Source organism: Elephas maximus, chromosome 4 (genome assembly GCF_024166365.1).
Source record: "Elephas maximus indicus isolate mEleMax1 chromosome 4, mEleMax1 primary haplotype, whole genome shotgun sequence".
In the NCBI taxonomy this organism is placed as follows: domain Eukaryota; kingdom Metazoa; phylum Chordata; class Mammalia; order Proboscidea; family Elephantidae; genus Elephas; species Elephas maximus.
Genome location: NC_064822.1, coordinates 164,448,428 through 164,464,792, shown reverse-complemented (window position 1 = coordinate 164,464,792; position 16,365 = coordinate 164,448,428). Strand labels below are relative to the sequence as shown.

At 34.9% G+C, this 16,365-nt stretch overlaps 1 protein-coding gene across 4 annotated transcripts in view; it reads right to left on the bottom strand.

The window, feature by feature from the left end:
* TMPO (thymopoietin) overlaps positions 1 to 16,365 on the bottom strand; it is a 29,702-nt gene that overhangs the window by 2,344 nt on the left and 10,993 nt on the right. Inside the window, exons 3-8 of one of the 4 annotated variants that reach the window (XM_049884131.1) lie at positions 16,157 to 16,315; positions 9,998 to 10,095; positions 2,377 to 2,496; positions 2,182 to 2,277; positions 1,626 to 1,736; positions 556 to 644 (exon numbers count right to left, since the gene is read on the bottom strand). In XM_049884131.1, the coding sequence (XP_049740088.1) occupies positions 556 to 644; positions 1,626 to 1,736; positions 2,182 to 2,277; positions 2,377 to 2,496; positions 9,998 to 10,095; positions 16,157 to 16,315 (673 nt within the window). The other 3 variants (XM_049884132.1, XM_049884133.1, XM_049884130.1) reach the window with 3 other exon arrangements.

Genomic DNA, 16,365 nt, shown 5'->3' with positions numbered 1-16,365 from the left:
TTGCTACCCCCACTTTCAAGGATATTCTTTAAAATAACAGTAGAAAATTGTCTCATATAAAGTAGTTAGGTCAATCAACCTATACATTTTTCACTTTAAAAAGTTAGATGCATATACTGATAAACGCTCATTAAACCTGTCTCCCTCCTGAAGGCTTTTCAAAGTCAATACATTTAGCAATTAAGAGGAAAAAAATAAGGTAGTTTGGTTTTACTCTGTCACTTAGGAAACAACAGATACCTAAACATAGCCTTTTCAATTAGAAAAGAAAAATTCTCAGAAAAAAAATGATTTCTTTTTCAGGTTTCCCATTTCAATTTCAAAATATGAATTAAATGGTAGGTAAATTATTTACTTATACCCCTTTGGCTTAACAAAATTAATTTTGAAACTGACTCAACTTTCAAGAATAGAAACTGGTGGCTTAGAGGAATTAAACTGCTCCCCAAGAGAGAACAGTTCAATTCTGAGAGCAAAACTACAATAACTTTGTGAGGAATAATTAAGATTTCCCTAGTAGAATATAGTAGTATTTGTTTCAGCGTGTCTGAATACCTAATTCCTGTTGGTGTAGATGCTTCATTGGGAAACATTTCCTTAAGAATATCCCTTTCTGTTCTTCTTTCCTCTGTTTTTTCTCCCACCTGATAAGAAATCACAAGTTAAAATTTAGCGTAAATGTGCAAAGAACAATTCGACACAGAAGTTTTAGAGAACAAAATGCAACTAAAGAAATCTATCCTAGCTTTTATAACTGCCATTTCAGCATTCATTATTATCTAGGTATCCACACATTTCCCAGGTTCTCATATTTCTTCAACATGAAGACATCTTACTGTGGTTGAGGGGGGAGGGGGAATCACTACATACACAAATAAATTAAAAAAAAAAACCTAAAATTTCAGTATACTTATTTTTAATATGGCAGTGTATGTATTTCCCATGCTTTTCATGAATAAAACATTAAGAGTACAATATTTTTTCTTTGTTAAGAATTCTGTAATAAAATAAATGATTGAATGCAGAAGATAATCTATTTAGCATGGATCTTTAACAATGTTTTTTTAACTAGAGAGTCAATGCAATCTTCCCAACTTAAGAAACATGAAATAATTTAACAACCTCTGATTTTTTTTTTTAATCTTTATACCCAAATCAAAATAAATACTTCATTTCCTTTAGTAAAGAGTCATTAAAATTATAGTGCACCATGCGGTTAGTAGTTTAAACTTAATACATGTGTTAATGAATTCAAGCATCATTTAGTCACTTTAAACTTACTTGACCTTTCAATGAAAGACAAAGTATAGCTTCCCTCACAGCCCTCTAATCTTTCCACTCACACCCATGACAAACATAAGCATCACACAAAGGACCACTCCCTTGAAAAATGGACCTTAAGAGGCACATAATAGCAAGAGGATAGTATTAGATGTCATACTGTATTAGTTCACTCTCATTTTCACTAATGAAAGTATGTCTTTAAAATAATACATATATATACACACACACACACACACCACCCAATAAAGAAAGCTCTGGTCCCTCCCACTCCAAATAACAAATATAAATATTTCCTCTTTAAAAGATCAATGATAGCCTTGATCTAAATTTTATTCATTTACTTCAGCTCTCGTCAATGGTTTCTTTGGTGTTCTTCTGGGTATGTCTGAGAATTCAGTGATTGGCAGAATAGGAGCTGCATGCTTGAAATTTCCAGTCACCCTATTGACAACCTGCCAAGATTCAAATTATTCAGACTCAGAATTATCCAAACATAACAAAGACACTTACAAAGAAAAAAAAAAAATTTAAAGAAGATATTCTACATCTGTAATATTTGAATTTTCCCTTAATGAATATTTAGGTGACAGAACCTAGAAATGAACATATTAATATAAGTGCTTCACATGTGCAGTCCTTTCATTCCTTAAATATTTTAGCAAAAAAGTATCCTTGTAATACTTAGAATTCTTATACAATAAATTATATAAATTTGCTATATTGAAAAAGATATTGAAGAGTTCTAAAATTCAGAACTATATGGGAAAAATAAATTTTAAATGCAGTATTAAAAAAAAAAAGTAAATCTAAAATTGTCAAAAGTCACCACCTCCCCAGTACTAATTCAGGGGTAATTTACAAGGAATACCACTGGTATAGTTTATGAAACATATTTACTAAGGTTTCGTTGCTTGAAGCCATTATAGTTTCAGCTATGGGAGTACTTTCTGAAATTACTGCACCATCTATACGAAAATGTTCTGAAGTTTCCACCTGTTAGTTTGAAAACAAAACAAAAACAATAAATATAAAATAATCACTAGGACCCTACCAATCTGAAAACCCATTTCTAAACAATAAGCCTTGCATCACCCTTTTCCTTGGAGTTCTTCTCGACCCTCTTGTAGATTCCCTAGTTAATGCCTGCAGAGGTCCGCTTTTTGAAGATCCACTTCTCCATTCAGTCTCAGTTATTCCAGCTTGAGAATAGCTCTATTCAAGCATTGACACATTAAAAAGCCATATTCTAACATCAAACACCTTAATAATGGCCATATTAGCACACTAAGAAGCCAAGACCAATCACCAAATGCCAGTATTTGCAAACACTATTATGTTTTCAAGTATTTCTAAATATACTGATTGAACTGACATACAGACATCCGAAAACTGGTAAAAAACACAATAAAGTCCATCTCTAGTAACTCACCAACTATAATAAAAGTGAGGGAAAAAGAACATCAGTTATCACTGCACCCCTTTTGTAATTGACTGCTATCTGTCTCTAGTACTGCAGCTACATCAGACTGATCACAACTTGTAAGAAAGTCATTTGTTATAACAAGTCAATTTCATTTTCAAACAAAAAGACAAACTTGTGTATGACCATTAGCACAGATTACACATTATTCTTTTCATGTGGTTAGAATTATTTAAGTAGAAACCTTTCAAATTATAATCCATACCCAGCTATCTGAACTCAAAATTCCCAGGTGTCAATTCCTTCTTGGATAAACAGAAAGTGTCAAAATTGAGCAACCACACAAACCTGGCGGTCGCCCTTTCATAAACATGCAAACCTAAAACGTCACTGCCAAACCACAAATGCCAAACCGCAACGCTACCCACCTCTTATTAGAGAAAGACAGAAAAGTAATAGTGACAGAAAGGTCTCAGATCCATTTCTCCCTGAAAAACTGACCAATTATTTCCTCATTTAAAAAATAATCTAGCAGTCCTTACACACCAGTTTAAAAAACCATTACTGCTCCTTAAACTGTAATGTGCATAGGAATCACACAGAGCTTTTGTTAAAATGCAGATGGATATAAGAGATCTGGGAGGGGGCCTGGGATTCTACATTCCAAGTAGCAAGGCGTTCCATTTTGAAGTCACTATTACCAGGATTACCTTAAAAATTTGCAACTGGAGAGTACCCATCAATGACAGTATTATAGTGGAGCGTGCTTACGCTGTCACTTTTGCTTTCATGTTAGTATTTGATTTAGATAACTGATGGTTTTATTTTCAAGTTGGTGTCTATTAATTTAAAAGAGATTTTTTTCCCTCTTATGTGGCAATAAGAGTGGTCATCCAATAAATTTACTTATTTGGCAAGGAGCATTACTACCAAAACCCCACAAGGTACGGACATATCTCGTGTTGTATTTACCCGAATTTGGAATTGACATTATTAAGAGTTTTCCTTTGACTCAGTCTCTGGGTTACCGTCATTCTGCTATCAATTAGCAAATATCTGCTGAACGGAAATTTAATGTTAGTCAAAACACGAATCTGCAGACATTGTGCACACACGAGGATAATAAATGCTTACTAACAGTCAAAATTCTGATTATTTGAATTAATAGAAGGGAGCAATAGCTTTAATCTGAAGTTCTCTACCCTGGCTGCAGTGTCATGTCTGGGGAGATTTTAAAACATCAGTGCCCCCAGACCAATTAAATCAGAATCTCTTCTAGAAGGTCCTAGGCATAGTTAATTTTTATAGCTTCCGAGGGGATTCTAATGAGGCGCAAAGACCGAGAACAACTAAATATAAGTGACAGTGGGCATCTCAGTCCCAAGTATTTTTAAACTACTTAACACTGCCTCCCCCCCTTAATAATCAATGCCAGTGAAAATAACTGAAATATTTATAAAATGTACTATTTTGATAGTCTACTTGGTATCAATGTATACTTAATATTTTAAAACTCAAAGAATTAAAGAATGACATTACTTGAAAGGGCTAATAAAGTTATCAGTTCTACAACTGATACTCTATGAAGACTAGATATCTTAACTGTATCCATGAAGGTAAGGAGGAAGGGGGAGAGAGAGCTTTTTTTCTTTGAAATTAGTTACCTAACAAATTCCAGGATTTTCCATTTGTTATGTTTTGAGTAAATAAATAATGCTTTCATCAAAAATGTTACAATTTTACCAAATACCTACTGAAACTACTTTGGTATGTGTGTATGCACACACACACAAAAGCATGTTTGCATTTTTTGTTAGTTTCTTTGACTTTAGAGGTCAAGTTCCATTTTAAGAGTCTTTATTTTTTTCTATGGAAGGAAACACAAGAAACTCATTGGTTGCCTGTGGGGATGACTGGGAGGAAAGGAGGGAGACTTTTCACTGTGAATCATTTATACTTTCTTTTGTTCAGATTTATTAAATTTGTTGGTTGGGGAATGTCACCTAATTTTATTAATTCCTATTTAGTTTCTTCAACCAATGTAACATTAAGTTTGCATTCAGAAAACTGACAACCTTGACATAAACAGGAAAAGATATTCTGAAGACTCAACTTTTTTTTTTTTTTAAGCAGAATCCACAATAAACAAGTGACTTTGAGGAGAAGAAAAAATAAATAAAAATGAAATAAAATTATCCAATATTGTAATTAACTCACAACATGGACCAAATAATTATTGATTGAAAAAAAATTCACTGGTATATAAAATTAGTAGTTAATATGATTGCTGGATGCTTTGGGGCCAAAATACGAATTCCAGCGACATCTATTTTCAGCCTGATATTCTATAGGAAGTCCTGAATTTAGCATGGAGATAATAAGAGTAAAAACCAAAACCATTTCACATTGCCTTCTGGTAAAACTTATCAGGTAAAAAGTTACTCAGCAAACAGGCAGTGAGGCATGTGAGAATGCAGAAGCTGGGCTACAAAAGAAGGCTACATATCCCAATCAGTAAAATTACAAGCTTTAAGCCACAACAAAAACCACATAAAACTAGATTACATAAAAAGACAGAACCCTGCGTACAGTGACGAGAGGGGGGATATGGGAACTTTCTACTTTCTGTGCAAGTTTTCTGTAAACCTAAAACTGCTCTAAAAAATAAAGTATATTAACAAGAAAAACAAAAAAGATAATTAAAAGCCACCTTACTCTGAAGAGCTCACTATCAATTTAGGTTAAACACAACCAATATGGTTAGTCATCTCAGCTTTTTAACAATATCAAATTTCTCCATTTGAGAAAAGTACTCTCATACACTGCTGCTAGGAATGTCAAATGCTTAAACTCTTATGGAGGGGAATTTGGCAAGCAAAATTACACATGCATTTATCTTTTGACCCAACAATTTATACTTCAAGATTTTCTAAAAATAAATGAGTAAAAATATGAAATGACACAAGCAAAAGGCTTTTCATTGGTTCATTGTGGCATTATCTGTAATAGCATACGACTGAAAACCCAAATATCCACCAAAAGAAAACTGGCTGAATAAATCACAGTACGTCCATAAAGTGGAATACTATGCAGCTGAACAAAGGAACGAGGCAGACGGTTACATACTGATATGGAGTGATCTCCAGAATAGGTTTTTAGGTTAAAATCAGAAAGGTACAAAGGAACATACCAAGTGCAAAGTTGGTTGCCTTCTGCGTAAAAAGGGGGGAAGGAACATAAATACATACATAAATCTATGTGTTTACCTCATATTTTCAAAAAGAAACAAAATGTAAACAAAAAAAATCAATAAATACAACTACCTATAAATGGAGAGAACAAGGATAGAAACCAGATTCCATCTGATTCTACCTTGTTCTGCCTACATAAAACCACATATTCTCGGTAATTAAAAAAAAAAAGAAAAATGCAATCTCTAATATTAGAAAACAAAACTGTTCACCAAGTTGGAGGCCTTATCATACAAAGAAAGAAAAAATTATTTCAAGTGACTTTAAGCACAGCATTTTGATCATTCTACAGGCCAGAAAAACTGCAAAAAAAAAAAAAAACAGCAAAACTCCAAATTGCATTAGGAGCCTTACTGCTGTTAGTACTACTACTGTATTGCTTTGAAACTTTTATATGTATATTGTAATAATTAAATAAATAATATCATTTAAGAACCAAGTTATTCGCCTAAGAGTGCGAATGTAACAAAAACAAGTTAGATAGCCTATAATCTTAAATTTGATATATCGTCATGAATTCATGATTTTCTAAAAAAATAAGTGCTTTCTAGCTCTACCTACTGAAAAGGCCTAGAAGCAATGGCAACTCAGCAAGAATGAACACCCTCGCACCTGGACAGTAGTCCCAGATAACATTTTCCGTTAAAAGGAAGAGGGTGTCTTGGAAAAAACAGCTCACTAGATACAAGGCAGGAAATATACGTGAGCCTGGGGCATCTCACTGTGCCAGAAAACAGGAAAAGAATCAAAAATAGCCAGTTGCCAAATAGTCAATTCTGACTCATCGGGACCCTCCTGTCAATGTATGTCAGAGTAGAACTGTGCTCCACAGAGTTTTCAATGGCTGATTTCTCAAAAGTAGCTCGCCAGGCCTTTCTTCTGAAGTGTCTCTGGGTGGACTCCAATCGTGTGGGTAGTAGCTTAGAGCTGACTGTACCCCGCCCCCCACCCCAAGGATGCTTATCAAAGATAACTGGAGTCAGTAAAAAGATATAGGAACCAACTTAGTAATTCCCACTGGCTAGGGATGGCAGGGAGCCCTGGTGGTGTAGTAAAGAGTTTGGCTGCTAACCAAAAGGTTGGCAGTTCAAATCCAGTAGCAGCTCCTTGGAAACCCAATGGGGCAGTTCTACTCTGTCCTATAGGGTTGCTCTGAGTGTGAATCCACTCAATGACACTTAACAATAGGGATGGCACACTTTGAGCATGAAAAAATAATGACTGCAATTGATCGGAATAAATAAAAAATAAAAACTTTAATATTAAAAAATAATTTACTGGTCACCTTTTGAAGTGGCTAGGGTACTGTATTTTGAAAAATGGCAAATAAAAGGAAGGAAATAAGCATTAATCCTAGCTCTCCTATACAAATTTTATTTCAAAGCAACGAAGCAGTTCATAAGGGAAAGTTCTAGTTAATAGATACAAATGAATGAGAAAAACCACTCTTACAACAAATGGGTGATGTGGAACTTTATAATGAATGGATCTGGCTTTCAACATCTGAATCTATTACTAGTTGCAGCATCATCAAAAGCAAATTATATGGCTCTTGAAATGATACAATAGGAAGGACATAACATATTCATGCCAAAGAAACTGAACCTTAACTTAATCACCCTCTAGATCTATGCAGTCCAATTATGGTGGCCAATAGCCATGTATAGCTATTTAAGTTTAAATTAAAAACTCAGTTTCTCTGCTACAGTGGCCACATCACAAATATTTGACAGCCACACATGGCTAGGGGCTACCATAATGGAGAGCACAGACATAGGACATTTTCATCATTGCAGAAGGTTTGATCACATATCCTTGCTATCGATCTGTGATAGGACAAATTGTGCCCTCCAAACAGATATGTTGAAATCTTAGCCCCTGGTGCCTGTGAATGTGACCTATCTGGTAACAGGATCTTTGCAGATGTTAATCAAGTTGAGGCCATTAGGGTGGGCCCTAATTCAACATGACTGGTATCCTTTTAAGAAACAGACACACAGGGAGAGCACCATGTGACAACAGAGGCAGAAACTAGAGTAATGTGTCCATAAGCCAACATTAGAAACTAAGAGAAAAGCATGGAACTGATTCTACCTAGAGCCTTCAGCGAGAGCATGGCCCTGCCGACACCTTGACTTCTCACCTCGTGGCCTACAGAACCGTGAAACAATAAATTTCTGCTCTTTGAAGCCACTCAGTTTGTGATAATTTATTATGGCAGCCCTAGGAAACTAATACAAAGTCTCATTCCCAATTTACAGGAAATAACAAAGATATAGAAAAGCAAATTAAATAACATTCAAAGGAACAATCTACCAAATCTTGAATGCAGGAAACTATGTAGAGAAATAACCTGGTTTCTTCATCAAATAAATAGAGGGATGGGGAACTGTTATAGTGGGGGAATAGCTATAGACATAAATAAAAGATACCAAATATGATATGTGGATCTTGTTTGGATCCTGACTTGAAAAATTTAATTATAAAAAAATACATTTCTGGAACAACCAGAAGAATTTGAACACGAATTAGATACGAATTATTAATTTTATTAGGTGTGACAACTGCATTGTCATTATGTATTTCATTAAAAGCCCTTATCTTTTAGAGATATACACTGAAATATTGACATTTTTTAACGTATAAAATGGTATCTGGGATTTGCTTTAATATACTCTGGCAAAAAGCAAAACAACAAAACCAAAAGCAAATTAAAAAGCTGGAGGGGAGTGGGACAAAATGAAAACTGGTAAAACGTTTGTAATGATTAAGGCTCTGATTGGAGGGTCATTAAACTCTTTTCTCTGCTTTTCTGTATCTTTATATTTTCTATAAGGATACTATCTAATTCTGCTTGTCATCTTCTAAATCTATTCTCTCCTCTATTTATCTTTCCCCTCAATTTAGATTCCCTGACTCAAATAACTTATCCTTAATTAAACCATCTTTAATACTATCCTCCCCTCACTACCTCCACTTTTTAACCTATTACCTGACTACTCACACACTCCTGCTAAGACTATACCATCTTGCCTTCACATTCTGGACCAAAATTGTCCAGGACCTTAATGTCTTGTTTTCAGTATCCTTCAGATTTTCCTAGTTTCTCTTCCTTAGCAATACTAGAAAAAAAAAGCAATAAAATATTCCAGTGTTTGATTCTAAATTAAACAAAATCATCTTTCACTCAATATACATTTTCCATATGTTACCAAGCTCGTTTTAACAAATAGTTTTGAAATTCTACATCTAATGAGGAGACATAGCTTAAGAAATTAAGAACACGTTCTCTGAGAATGTGTGATTTTAAAATGACGAACAGAAGATAGAAAAGATAAATCAACATTAGACAAATCTTTCAGCTACGTAGAGTAGAAGAAAAATGACTCTAGGGAAAATCATCTTGTAAAGCAGCAGCCAAATCAATATTAGATTATAACCAATTTGTTCTCTGTAAACTAGTTCATTTTTATACCTGTGCTTGTTTTTCCACCTAGTTTTCTACATTTTCCCTTTGAAAAATTACATCTTGCCTCTCCCACAATGATAAAAGCAAATTTTCCACAATTCCCAACTAAAGTAAGGTAGACAACTTCAGGGGCTTACACCCAGACTAGTTTCACAGTTGAGGGAAATGCCACAAAAGACAGGTGAAAGTAAAAGCAAAGTCAGAAATCTAGAGACCAAACACAAATATAAATCCGCCCCCTGCCTTTGAAAATTTTTTATCAGAATTTGTTTAGGAATTTCCACCTTTTAAGTATTTTTCTCAAAAAGAAAAGCATGACTGGCTTTGAACGATGCTTAGCATAGAATCAGACACAAATGAAGCATTTATTAAACACTCGTTTTTATAGTAAGCATAAGCTATAATACAGTGACAAAAAACCACATTTCTAATGCCATTTAATTAACAATGGAATTAACAGTTTATTGAGTGCGCTGGAATCTGAGTGTCAACTCTTAACCAAAGGCTAAAACACAAGGTAGATTAGTGTTGTCAGGTTATACTTCTACACAGTGATCATAAAGCTAAAGATACCTGATTGTGCTCAACTCTTCTTTGCTTGAGTGTTACTGGAGTCTTTGCTCTGCCCTTTAATGGTTCTCTCTTCTCAAGCTTGAGCTCTACTTGAGAGTCTGGAAATAACACCAGAGAAACCATTACTCTCTGAAACATACAACAAACTACAAAGTCATCCTAGTATTATTTTGGAATCCTGGTTTTAGGTACATTAAAATGTAACACAAGTTTATCAATTGGTGTTACCTCAATACACCAAATTGTTTAATTACAATTTGCCTTTTTTTCCTTTTCTATTCTATTTTATTCCATTTTTATCTTTCCCACTCATTAATCTGATCACCACTCTGTTGTTGGGTGCTGTTGAGTCGGTTTCGACTCCTAGAGACCCCACGTACAACAGAATGAAACGCTGCCCAGTCTGTGCCATCCTCATGATTGTTGCTATGTTTGAGCCCATTGTTGCAGCCAGTGTCAGTCCATCTTGTTGAGGGTCTTCCTCTTTTTTGCTAACCCTCTACTTTACCAAGCATGATGTCTGTCTCCAGGCACTGGTCCTTCCTGATAACATGTCCAAAGTGTGTTAGACTACTAACCAAAAACAAACAAACAAACAAACAAACAAAAAAACCCAAACCTTTGCCATCGAGTCAATTCTTACTCCTAGCAACCCTATAGGACAGGGTAGAACTGCCCCATATGGTTTCCAAGGAGTGCCTGGTGGATTTGAACTGCTGACCTTTTGGTTAGCAGCTGCAGCTCTTAAACCACTATGCCGCCACGGTTTCCATGTTAAAAACACTACTTCCTATTTATTCTCCTTTCCTTTTCCCAGGCCTTAAATATAAACTAAATTCAAACTGCTCCCAGGGAGGCTTTTGGCTCAAAACAACTTAGATGTTGAACAAGGACATATAAAGTACGTAGCTGTTAACGTTATTTTGTCCATATATTACCACTAGGCAACAGGGATACGTTTATCAAACTAAAATTTGGAATGTGGAAAAGAAAAAGGTATAAGCAATTTTAAGAATAAAAAAAAAATCTGAATGGTATTAAGTCTCTATTAACTCAATAAATGATAAATGACAATGACAATAAAACTTATGGGCAATTTAAGTCTTTCTTTCCTTTTTTGATGTGGCTACAACTGAGGTAGAGAGAAAGAGGAATCTTGTTCACAGAGAAGTACGACAGATCACTGCTTCCCTCCCCTCTGTAATAAAAGTAGCGTTTCTTTGAAGAGAAGACAGTACATACAGTAGTTAAATCATGATGTTTATTAACCTAACAACTCATATCTTTTTATAGGCTTCAATATTCCATTCTCCTCATCTTGGATTTTATCACCATTTGAAGATCCAGATTTTTAAAACACTGATAAAAAAAAAACTCCATTTTGTGGCTATCATAGTATAGAAAAATTAATGAAGAAGTCAATAATAAACTCTATCACTAAATAATTGAAAAGGTAAACGACTACATTCTCACCCAAGAGGCAGGCATAGAGTAATTCTTAAACAAAAGCTTAACTTAATTCTGCATGAACTCACTGTAGTTGTGCTAAAGTGGTCAAAAGAGCTGTATTACGTGTTGTGCCAAGTTGTCAGTCTAGTACTAGTCAGAGTCCAGAGCAAAGTTTCCTAAAAATGAGCAGTGATTGTCTTTTTTTACCAGGTTAGTTCAAACAGTTCAGTATTTATTTATGACTAAGCTATCCCCTACCTTCCAACTCCATCCCCTACCTTCCAACATTTCTATTATTGGATCTATTTATAGGATTATAAAATATACTCTTACACTTTGTTAACTCAGAATCTAAGAATTTAAAAAAGTAAAAATCTCATTGGTAATTGGGAAGAAATTGGTTAGACAAGTGAGGTATCTTGTTACAGATTCTTACAAATTTAGATTCCAACAGCTAATAAAAGCATGGTCCTCAAAAAGGAAAAAAAAAAAAACAACAAAACAATAATATTTTCACCTATACCACTGGAGTGTCAAAGATGAAATGGAAAAAGGTTGTACATCCACAAATATCTAACTTGTTGCCAACTCCAAGAATAAAACACACATACAACATGTTTCTGGAGACCACACAAAACTGTTCAAATTTAACAACTTTATTGAATTTGCAGAAGCATTCTACAGTAATACATTCTTTTTTAATCACACAGCACTTAGTAGGTACATGTGTACATGTACATTTTGGAAGACAAATAACAAAATTACCCTCAGTAAGATGTAAAGATGGACATGTGTAGTATAAGAATATGGAAATGGCTAAGAGGAGTACCAAAGGGACTATATTTTGCTTATGTTTAAGGCTACCATTTTCCATAAAAACAAAAGAAATTGTGTTCTACACAAATAAATTCTACATTTAAACTGTTTCATCTTACAATCATAAAAACAAAACCAAAGAATAATACATTGCTTTATATAGACAGAAACACTGGGATAGAGTATTTCTTAAGGCTTTTTTAAAACCAATAATTCGAATTTGCTTTTAAAATTTACATTGCTAAGCCTAATTATCCATGAACCAGAAAACTGCTAAAAACCTATTTTCGTTGAGTTGGTTAACGACTCATAGTGACCCTATAGGACTGGGCAAAACTGCTCCATAGGGTTTCCAAGGAGTAGCTGGTGGATTCAAACTGCTGACCTTTTGTGCCACTGTGCCACCTGGGGTCCCCATGAACCACAACACCCTTTAAAGTATTATTTAAAAAAAAAAAACAAAAACCATCTTTCCAGCATCTGGCTAATCTGATAAACTAGAGTGATGGTGAGAACGTATTATCCTGGAACATCCATTATCGTCCAGAGCAGGGTTTCTCAAAAGTGTGGTCCATGGACTGGTATTGGTCCACGAACTGTTTGCTACCAGTCTATGAAGAGACAAAGTACTTGCACCAGAATGTAAATCAATACATTGCTGCCTTAATAATGTTTTACTAAAAAACAAAACAAAACAAAAAAAACAAAACTCTAAAAAACCACCTCACCCTGTCAACTGCCCTAGAAAGTGTGTCTGTATTTAAATTCTGGTGCACGTTTATCTTGTCTGTGGACCAGTAACATTTTGCAGACTGGCACTTTGAGTCGCACTGATCTAGAATATTATGAATGATGTAGCTTAAGTAAAAAGCAAACAAAAGTGAGATTAAGAGCAATAATGTGGACAAGTTCTACAAAGTAAAAAGATATTAAATGGCAGTATCAAAAAGAATAAGATCAGTTTTGAATGTGTAACCATTTTTTAATTTTGCCCTAGGTATAAAGGGGACTGCATAGATACTACTAAAAACAGTGAAGATTCTAATTATTGCAATTTTCTTAATTTTTAAGAGTGTAAAAGCATAAGTAAAACAGGAAACAGTGAACTATTTATGAGGGAGAAATGCAACCTAAAAAGCTTTAAAATGTTTGTACCAAGCTTTTCATCTGGGCAACTTAAAAAAAAAAAAAGGTAGCTGTATGTAAGCATTTACTTTTACACTATAATTTACTGAGTAGAAGCTTGGTAACTGAAATTAGCCCGATCCGTAGACTAAAAAGATTTAAAAATTTTGGCATATAAGCATTTGAAATTGATAGAAAAGCTCCTAAATTCCTCATATCAAAGATGCCTTTGTTCTTCACTTTATCAGTTTTTATTCCCACGCTTTTTAATTATTTTGCATACTTCTCCTCCAAATAATGTTCCGCCTTTAAAGGGGGTAACTGCGAGCTTATTCTTAGAAGCTGGATTAATTTTGCAATCCTTCAGCCAGAGATAGCGGCGGCCCACACTGGAAGATCCCATGGTGTGGGCAGCCGTCTTCACTTCGTCAAATGCAGCTTCACAAAGATATGAGGCTGCATCGTATGTTTTGCTCAGAATCCTAAGGGCCTGGTGCATTTGAGTAGGATCAGAGCTAAGAATTTGGGCAGCCTGACTAATGTCTGCCTGCATAGCCCTAACTACAAAGGCAGCATGGGTTGCAATCTGCAAGGCTGATGCTGCAGCTTCGTATGTTCTACATAGTGCTAAATCTAACTGCTTATCACAAGCCTCACTGGAGGCTGCCTGAATACCTGCTGGTGGACTGCCTTCAGAAAGAAACCCTAAGATTTCATCATCTACTTTTGGAACTGATAATATCCGTGGTGCCTCTCTAGAAGAAACCGGATACTTGCATGCCAACGAAGGCAGTTGCCTGTCAATTTGCTGCCATTCCTCTTCGATTACTTTTAAAATAGATTCATGGAGGGGGAAAGACAGTTCATAGTCATCTATTTTATCATGCTGTGATTGCTTAGACATTTCAATGCCCAAGGTAGTGAGTGAGTTAGACACAACAGTTTTAGCAAAAGAAGACATCGATTCATCTCCAGGTGTATTTTGAAATGCCACAAAGGAACCTGAATCCCTTTCTTCTACCGACTTCTCACTGCGTCTAGGGAATTTTCGTGGAGGAGACAGGGATTCAGTTTCTTGAAAACTAGATCGATCAATTCTCTTCCGTGTGTTTTCTATATCCATTGGGGGTACAAAGTGAGAAGTCCCAGGCAAACTACCTGCCCCACCCTGGACCAACAGAGAATTGACATAATCTCTGATTGCCTGAGCAAGTGGTGGAGAAATTACTTGTGATCTCTCAGACTCTTCTAATCCTTCCCTTTCACTGGAGAGAATCGAATGATCTGAAATATGAGATCTCCCAGTACATAATGGTTGAATTCCACTTTTCTCTCCACGACAAATATTTTCTACTATTTCTTTATAGGAAGTAGTAGTGGTTTCTTTAATCAATGAAGGAGAAGCTGCAGCTGAGACCAACATAGCAGTGAGTTGATGCTGAGAAGATGACGAAGAACTTTTCTCTAAACACCTATCATGGTTAGATTTGGAGGAAATAAACAAATTCCCTCCAGAGGCTAACTTCTCCAACTGTCCCTTGCCAGGCAACGTTGTGGAAATAACAGGTTCCCTAGGTGGGTCTCCCTTAGAAGTATGTACTTTGTTAGCTGCCTGTAGTTCAGTCCTGCCCAAAGGAGGACGGGTGGAGATTTCAGGAAAAGATATACCCTGAAAAAATCCACCAGAGGGAGTAGTTGGAAGTTCAGAAAAAGGAACAAAATCCCTAGTGGACTTCACTTTCTTGTGTTCTTTCTTCTTTCCTGTAGAGGCAAAAGAGGCAGGAAGTTTAAGCATTACCTGTGTTTGAGCTTATTCTTTGCCTCTTTGCTAAAATAGTGCTGTTGAAGGAAAAGGCTAAATACGTGCATAGTCCTAACAGCCAATTTGGCAGACTGTGCCCTGTCAGGCAATTTTTATGACGATAAAGGTATTTTGGGACAAATTAAACAATCACAAAATTAAGAAGTAAGTTACATGAATTAATAACAGTTTATAAAACACCAAGTTGTACTTAAATTTAAACAGATGTTTATTTCATGTACTATTCTCAAGAAGTATTTAACTATCATGATCAAATTAATCTTAAAATAATATAGTCTACTAAAAATATGTCACACTATTTGCTTTAACGGTGCCTTCAAATCAAATTATCTAGCAAATACTGTAAACAACTTAAAAACCTGTTGATAGAAAACAGAGAAAATATGCCAAATGTAAATGATACCAATATATATTAATATAAGGAATAAACCAGATATATATGTAATAAGGATCTCAAAAACATAAAGAAAAGCAAGTGCTAACACATAGCATGATACCACTTGTAAAGATTTTTTAAAGCACAAAATAATACCACGTATTAAGTAGATGCATATATACAAGTATGAAAAACAGACCGGAAAGAACCATCAAATTAATGATAGCAGTTGCTTCTGTGGAGGTGATAAAAGGAATGAGATAAATGGGGAATTCATCTGTAATATTTTATTCTCTTAGAAAAACAATTAGAAGTAAAGATAACTGGCAATTTCAGGTGATGGAAAAATTAAATATTTGTGTTTTCTCTTTCTTAGAATTCTCAACAACAAAAGATATTTTATTCAAATTACTTGGAGGCTGATAATTTGAATTATGACTTGAACAAAAATTTACATTTTTTGCTAATAGTGTTTTAAATATTACCTTTTTCATAGTCACTGTTACCCTAAAATTAGTCTTAAAAAAAAAAAAAATCACATGTATTTTATTAACATCTTTCAAAATTTTACCTTCTTCATTGTCGCTGTATCTGTCAGAGTCATTACTTCCATTCTGCCTTGTATTTTCTGCTGAAGAAGAAACTGCTGGCAGAGGTGTAGATGACCTTGATTCAGTTCCTTGTTCCCTCAGTTTCAGCAGCTTTTTCTCATATAGCTTCCTGGTTGTCCCTGAATTAAGGTAGAACCTGCTTTAGAAGCTTTCGTTGCTATTAAGAATT